At 55.6% G+C, this 7,543-nt stretch overlaps 1 protein-coding gene across 8 annotated transcripts; it reads left to right on the forward strand.

The window, feature by feature from the left end:
- Nucleotides 1–64: 64 nt before the first annotated feature.
- Nucleotides 65–7,537, forward strand: LOC112966343. 8 transcript variants are annotated; one of them, XR_003253575.1, is made up of 6 exons: nt 1,072–1,095; nt 2,093–2,735; nt 3,069–3,238; nt 5,125–5,623; nt 5,721–5,804; nt 6,746–7,537. XR_003253575.1 is itself a non-coding variant. In XM_026066352.1 (4 exons), exons 1-4 carry the CDS (start codon nt 5,007–5,009, stop codon nt 6,743–6,745), a joined length of 693 nt encoding a protein of 230 aa, XP_025922137.1. In that variant the 5' UTR covers nt 4,142–5,006; the 3' UTR covers nt 6,746–7,537. The 8 variants fall into 8 exon arrangements, 2 of the variants coding, with proteins under 2 accessions (XP_025922137.1, XP_025922136.1); XR_003253578.1 differs by lacking the exons at nt 1,072–1,095; nt 2,093–2,735 and adding an exon at nt 65–263; XR_003253576.1 differs by lacking the exon at nt 2,093–2,735 and having other exon boundaries at nt 967–1,095.
- The last annotated feature ends 6 nt before the right edge of the window (nt 7,538–7,543 follow it).

Raw genomic sequence — 7,543 nt, forward strand, 5'->3', positions numbered from 1 at the left:
GTCTGCACGGCATGCTGGGAGCTATAGTTTTCTGGCACACCAAACGCGCGCGCACCGCTGCCCTCGCGGTAGTATTGCACCCGTAAGGCGCACGCATGCGCACTGGTTTCCCTATGCTCACTGCTGCCCTCGGGTGTCGACACGCCGGTACTGCAGCCAACACTGCCCTCCCCTGCGTACAAAGACTACTGCAACCAGCCGGCGCGCACACGCGCGGTGCCGGTCGCCGTGTTCGCCGCTGCTCTCCGCCGTTTCGGTAACGGGTAAGCGAATGGAGCGTGCTCGTCGCCCCTTCGCGGTGCTCACGGAGCGGTGGCGCAGAGCGCTCCTCCTTATCGGTGCTTCCTGGTGCCGCGGGGACGGGCAGTGCCGTCTCGGAGCTGCTCCGCGGTGCTCTTTCACCGGGGCAGCACCGGAGCCTGCTCGCTGGTCCCCGCCACTCTCTCGGCCACGGGCAGCCTCGGGGCGCTCGCTGGGAGCCCCAGGCTGCCGCGGCGGGCTGCGGTTCGCACACGTGAGCCGCCCGGCTGCAGCGCCGCGCCGCGAGCACGCGAGGGCGCCATTGCAGGTCTCGCCTCGCTCCCGCTCCCCCCCGCCCCTCCCGCTCGAGCCGGTCCGTAGCCGGCGCATGCGCGGCGGCGGGGAGCAACATGGCGAGCAGGGAGGTCGTTTTGGCTGGGCGGCGGCGGGTGAGGGCGGAGGCGGTGTGGAGTGAAGGATGTGGGGGCCCCGGTGAGGCGAACGCGTAGGTTCGGGTGGCGTCGGGCGTTGGGCTGTGTCCTGCCCGCTGCGGCCGTCGCTGCGTGGAGGCGGCCGTGCGGGGCGAGTATGTGGGGGGGGGGAGTGGGCTGGGGCCCGGCGCCGCGCCGTGCCGGGAGCGCGGGGCAAGGTATGCTGGAGCGCGGGTCTGACTTTGCGTTTTGTGTGTGTGGCGTTTAGGGCGCCGGTTCGTTGGCAGTGCGGGCCGGGGCGCGCGCTCGTCCCTGTGGAGGCGGCGCAGCGGAGCGGGGGGGCAGGCGGGCGCCGGAGCAGGGTTGCGTGGCGGCGTCGGCGGGAGGACGGCTCCTGTGGCGGCAGGCTCAGGCGAGAGTGCCGGTAAGTGCCGAGGAGGTTGAAAAGCTCTGGAGCGAGCAGGCTGAAGGTGAATTTGAGTCAGGGCCGATTAGTGCAGCCTCAAGTTATTTCCTTGAGAATTGTGGCTAGGCAAGCAAGAAGATGGGCAGAAGAAAGACCCTCCCAGACCCCCGGAGGCCACCCCCACCGCCAGGCACAGAGTGTGGGTGCCAGCCAACGCGGGCACCAACTGCTTGAAAGCCGCGCTGAGCCCTGCTCCTTGCTGTCCAGCTGCCCCAAAGCCATGGGGTTGCCCAGTGTAGCACGTGGCGATGGGTCCTCCGTTGCCTCTGGCGTCTCCCTGGGCAGCYGTCTGCTGCACAGGGGTCTGGATGTCTCCAGCAGCAGCCCAGCGGCCTGATGCCTCCTCTTATCTGGGACATGGGGTCCTTCACAGCTCTTTGCAGGATATAGGGCCCTTGGGGAGTCCCCTGCTGCCTCTTCTGGCATTCTCTGCAAGCTCGTAGATCCCTCCTCCTCCTCCTCCTCCTCCTCCTCCTCCTCCTGCTTGCCTCTGGTGGGGTGGGAGACCGGTGGCTCCTCCTGCAAAGCTGACAGCCACATGCGGCACCCCTATGCACTCACTGCGCATCTGGGATGCCCCCCCCACCCTGAGGGCCCTGCAGATTCCCACCCTTCCTGCAACCAGCCCCCACAAAGCCATAAACCCACCCACAAATGCTGCCCCCACAGACCCCCCAAAGGCCTCCAAACCCTGCCGCAACATGGTCACTGACTCCAGACCTTGCCCCTAAACTCTGTCCCAAAGTCCCAAACAGTCCTACAACCACTGCCAGAGCCAGTGCCCGCAGCAGTGAGGTGTTCTGATAAATGTGGGTGGTGATGTGTGTCTCCCCCTGGACTCGGTGCCACTTTAGAGAAAAGGGAATTTACAGCACTTCTGGGTGCAGAATGTTRACGGGTGGGTGCACAGATGACAGGCCGATTTTTCTCTCTTTTTCTCTGAGCCGCCTCTCAGAACCCTCTGTACGTGCAAGATGTGACTGATGCGGGATAACTATGCTGTGCGCAATGCTTCAGGAGAACGTTAACATAAAACTGCAGGCTAAGGAATACCCTAAAAAAATAAAAGGCTCGGGAAAAGCCTAAGAGAACACTGATGGGCCCTGGGAAGCCCTAGGGATGCTGCAGAAAAGAGCGTGGCTCTTAGGCACCTCCTCAGAGCAGGAGAAATGTCTTGCTGCAGCCCATAGGACAACAGGTACTATTAATGACCACCTTGAATTCCCGAAAGTGTTGTGAAAGCGGAAGGGACTGGGGAGGATGCGTAGCAGGTCAGGGACTACGTGTAAAGGTTCAGCAAGCAACAATGCTCTCTTAAGGCAGAAACAGTTTAGTCTTAATAGATGAATGTAGCTTTGAGTAATGGGAAGAGAAGCGCTTCTGTCAATGCCCCGGAAAGCCTTGGAGAGGTGGTCCAAAGATCTGATACCTTCAGGGCCTCACGAGGCCTCTTTTTGGTTTGTTTGGCAAGGTAGTCCACCAAAGGGGGACATCTTGAAGAGAAGCAGCTCGACCTAGCGATCCAGTTGTTGATTTTGGTCATCGCTTGTGAGGGCAGCATCCGAGCATAAGAGGAATCTAGGAGCCGTATCAAAAAGGTAGTAGGTTTGAAAGAGAGACAGACAAATCGAGCGCTATCGTTCTTCCACGCAGTTGAAGACCGAGAGACTTGTCGGTTAAGCGTGTGTGTGCAAGGGTTTCAGAAAGGATACTGAACAGTAGCAATAATACCGAAGCAGCGGGATAAAAATCAGGTTTCGTGGAAGATGGCGTAGCTAAGTATTAGGTGATGTGCCTGCCTGCCTAATAACCTAGCCCGACTTGCTGTATGTAGTGTTTCCAAGCAGTTTACCCTGTAATGTATGATGCAAAGCGGTGTATTAAGACCTTTCTCGTTGGAAGTGAAATGCAATTTTCTCTCTTTGTTACAGAGGTGGAACCAATGATAGCAAATGCTGACAAAGAGCAAAGCTGGACGAGTGGTTTTTTGCGATTAGTCCCTAAGGGGCGGGCTGAAACGAGGAAGCAAAAATGCAGCAGCGGACCCTCGATATCTCCAGAAGCTGCGACAGTAGGAGGTGTTCTGGCCTGGGTAACTAAGGTAACTCTTGATGCTGAACGTTTGTTATTTCGGCCTCCCGGAGGCAGCGCTGAGGACTAAGCAACCCATTGCTACCCTGCGGCTCTTGTTAACCATAGCTGCCTTAGTTTTGCTTTGGTTGTTTGTATTTTGTTTTGTTATCGTACACGCATATATAGAAAGGGAAAGATAGGATATTTAATTTTTAGATTAATTGCCATGGCTGAAGTTGAAGAGACCAGAAAAAYGTAAGCAAGCTGAAGTAATAAAATCAAAAGGAACCAAGCGAGAGCTGTCTCCGTCGCCCAGAAAGGGAAAGCCCGTTCCTCCTGGCGAGGAAGGTTCACCATTAATAGCGATCGGAATAATAGATCACCAACATCTAATGGAAGGTCTGTACGCGTTACAAAAAGGATGCTGCGTCCATACGTTTCTGTGCACGTGACTTTCTGTGTCTGTGAAGCATCATGCTTTAAGAGCTCCAAGACAGCAAATTATTCTCTTAGGGGAACGAATGGTGGTCAGGTGGCCAGAGTTACTGAAGAGGAAGGGAGGGAGGGAAGTGTGCGAATTGTAAAATGAAAAGATGACTTTCAGGAAGGCTCAATTAGTGCAACCCCAGGTTAATTGCCTGGCAATGGTATTTGGGGCAACAGGAAGACAGACGGCAGATAGAAGAAAAGTTAAAGCCTTGCAGAATTAAGGCTCCTTCTCGTCAGTTCCAGCTCAGAGCAGTTTTAAGAGGATTTAATTTCTTCCAGCAGCGTTAACCTAGCTTTGCTGGTATCAGCACACCGTGGTGGAAATGACTGGAAAGGAATGAGGAGCGGAACTGGAACGAGGAACGTGACGCTGCTTTCACTGGACTGGCAGAAGCGGCTGTAAAATCTGCTGCCCTCAAATTCCCAGGACAAGGCAAGCCTTTTTCAGTAAAGCTTTCCACATCTGCTGACCCCGTGGGAGCAGCACCGTTAGAAAAGAGCGGTAGGGAAAGCGGGTGCCAGTAGCATCATCCTTACATCCCCCTTTGGGGCCAGAACAAAAATTCTCCAGCTGTGGGAAAGACTGTTTAGCAGCCATCTGGGCCGTAACTGTCTTTGCCTCTGCACTCTCAAAGGTAAAAGTCTCAATCCAATCTGCTCAATTCCCGCTAAAGTAGTAACGTCAGGGAAACGAGTAGGCGGCAGAGTGTCATTTCTCCAAGCGGCACAGTGGGCACTAATCTTAATGAGTGGGGGTGCGGGGGGGGGGCGGTTACTGTGCGAGTGTTACAGCAAGTGGATCTTCTTGTGCGTGTCTGAATTGACTGAGGGACAGACCACGGTTGTGCCAAAAACGTGGACGCAGAAGGTTTCTGAAAGATTAAGCTCTAGYGGCTACTTAGTCCAACTTTCCCTTCACAGCAAGCCCGACTGTCATCATAGCTTCCAGAAGAGGGGTTGGGGGAAGCGGTATTTGTGGCTTGCGTATTCTCGTCTACCTTGCGCGCGCGCGTGTGTGTGTGTGTATTAGATCCGCTTCTGTGCTTAGAAACAACTTTGGGTTCCTATGATTTTCTACAGAGCTTTGAATTTTTCTTTTTTTTCTTTTTTTTTTTTGCTTTGCTTTGCTTTGCTCTATGCTTTTGTAGGGCGATGGATTTTACTATGCCTTCATCGAGAAGCGCTGGCTGGCAAAGTTACGTCATGTCCTGGCAGAGACTCTTAGGCAAGACGGAGGAGTTCAGCTACGCAGCCTGCCAGAAGAACATTGCCCGGGAGGGGTCGCTAGCCTTGAGCTATAGGCACCGATGCACATGGCTCGTTCTGTCAGGCACGAAGAGATTTTCTTTGGCTGCGGAAATTTTAGCTTGGCTTTATGCCCTATAGCGGTAGTATTTTTGTATTTATAAATTGTGTTAATCCTAGGCGTTCAGAGCATCGGGGAACGACTGTATGCTGCCGTGAAGAACTACAGGCACCCGCCCTCAGCCCTTTGCAAGTTATCAGCTATCAAGAGTGGCCAGGAGACGCCGGCGGAAAGGTTCTCTGCCCGGTCCTGCTGAGGAGCCCTCGGCCGTAGGAGGGTTGGCTGCGTCCTTACCGGACTTGCGAGTGATAAGCTGCAATTCACGGACCAGCAGGGGAGGGGGGGAATAGGGCCTGGTAGCCCAGTGGCTACGGCATTGCTGTTGCTAGCAGGGCCCCAAGGCCCATGTGAAGCCTCAGCTGCCTGTTGGGAGCTTTATTTTGGTGTGTTTACCTGGAAAAGACAGCGAGGCCTCAAATAAGAATTTCTGTGGCTAGGTGGGTAAGCTGTGACCCCAGCTGCCTTTGCCTTGCTTTGCTGCTTAGTGTCGTAACAGCGACTTGGGACCCCGGAATAAAAACTGTTACAGTGCTGAAGGGAGGACCTGCATTTGCCCAGGTTAGGGGACGGTCGTTAAAGCTTTTTTTTTTTGGGGGGGGGGGGAGCTCCAAAAGGAGACTCTTCTGGTGACCTTGGTGGTCTGATTCATTTGCAGGCTGACGTTCTGAGGGCCAGCAACTGGAAGAGGAGCAGCTCAGCCCGTTTGGTTGATTTCGGTGATACTGTTTTAAGGAAGCATGTGAGTACAGAAGGGGTCTGGGAGGGTTTTCGCACAAGACAGGAAAGAGTGAGGAAGACTGGAGAGCGTGGAAAAACTAGGTGCCGCGGGTACTGAAGCTGTGACCAGCTCCCTGTCCCTCTCATGCAGCCCCCATTCCTCTGTCCGCTTCTCCCCCCTTCTCTTTTGCTGTCTGTCCCTCTGTCTGCTTCCCCTTTCCTTCTTTCCTCTCTTTCTTCTTCTGTCCACCTCCGTGTCCCTCTTTTTCCCTCTTCTGCTCCCCGGTCCTCTGTGCAGCCCTCCATCCCTCTGTSTGGCCCTCGATGCCTCTCCGTCTGTTCCTTTGTGCAGCGCCCTGACCCTGGGGCTGGGTCTCTCTCCTCTTTCTTTCTTCATCCATCTGCCAAGTGCTCTGTTCCCTCCTTTCTTCCGTTCTGCTCCCTGGCCCTGCGTCCGGCTGAAGGTCTGTCGTTCCTTTGCGTTTTGTCCAGTGTGGCACGGGGCTGTGGACATGCAGTGGGGGAGCGCTAATGGGCCAGACATGCTGTGGGGGATGCGGTGGACAGCGAAGAGGCTCCCAGGGAAGGAAGGTGTCACGGAGGCAGAGAGCAGCAGAGGCTCCGAGTACTCGGGTGTTAGGACAGGTGCTTGTGGCAGGGCGCTCTGGAGCTGCTGCGGTCGTCTGTCCCGCTCGTCAGTGCAGCCTGCAGTTCCTGCGTCTTGGCCGCCTGTGCGCAGACGGGGCTGCCGCGCAGTGCGGCTTGAGTCGTGATCGCGAYGCTGGCATCGAGCCCGCTTTTCTGTCAGGTCTGCCTTTATGCAAACCGGTGTCTTCCCTACGTCAGCCTTGCTCTGCTGCTCTTCCAGGAGCCTGCGCTCGACTCTGCTTTCTGGCACGCTGCCGTGTCATAGGGCTTTCCAGCAGGGTCTGTCTGACTTGGGCCACTTTTGTTGTCCACTAGGCAGCCTGAGTGAGTGAAGCAAAATCCTCCTCCTGGCACTGTCCCGGCCAGAGTCAGTTTCCCATCAGCTCAGYCTCTGCAGAGTTTGGAGTTTTTGGAGGCCTTCGTTTTTATCTTGCCTTGGCTGGACAGCGCTTTCTGAAGGTGTCTGTGAGTGGCAGTTTCCCTGAGGAGGTTCATCTACCGAAGGCTGGAGGTGGCCAGGTGCCTGACCAAGCCTGATTGTACGTGAGGGTTGCTGTGACATCCCTGTGATGAAACGGAGCCAGAGAGGGTGACTGAAGCAGCACAGAGGGTCAGTCATAATTGCGGAAACAATTCCGGGCCTTGGACTAGGGAGTAGTTCTAGGAGGGCTGTGCGGTTGCCTGGCCGCTCAGTAACTGTTCTGGCCACTTTGCAGGTGGCTGAAGCATAGTCCGGCAGTCAAATGAGCATTGTCACAGCTGGGAGCTCTGTGGAGATCTGCGGCCATCCATGGAGGACGAGCTCCGACTCGGAGCGTGGACACAGCTACGTCCTGGGGCTGCACTGTATGTGAGCAGGGCTGGGAGGTGGAAGGTGGTTTTGCCCTCGGTGGTTACTGGTGTCATTGGCTGTGGCTGTTTGCCCATGGAGCTGAGAGGACCAAAAATATTAATTGTCTGTAACAGAGATGAATTAGTGCTTGTGGTGTTCCAGGTAGGTTCAGTGGAAGTGCAGCTTAGTGCAGTCCTGTGGCGTGATTCTTGCACATGCTCGCGTTTGAATGGTGGCTAAAACCAAGCCTATAAACAGCAACTGTAACATGATTCTGGTGC

The sequence above is a fragment of the Apteryx rowi genome, unplaced genomic scaffold (genome assembly GCF_003343035.1).
Source record: "Apteryx rowi isolate R43461 unplaced genomic scaffold, aptRow1 scaffold_24, whole genome shotgun sequence".
Lineage (NCBI taxonomy): Eukaryota > Metazoa > Chordata > Aves > Apterygiformes > Apterygidae > Apteryx > Apteryx rowi.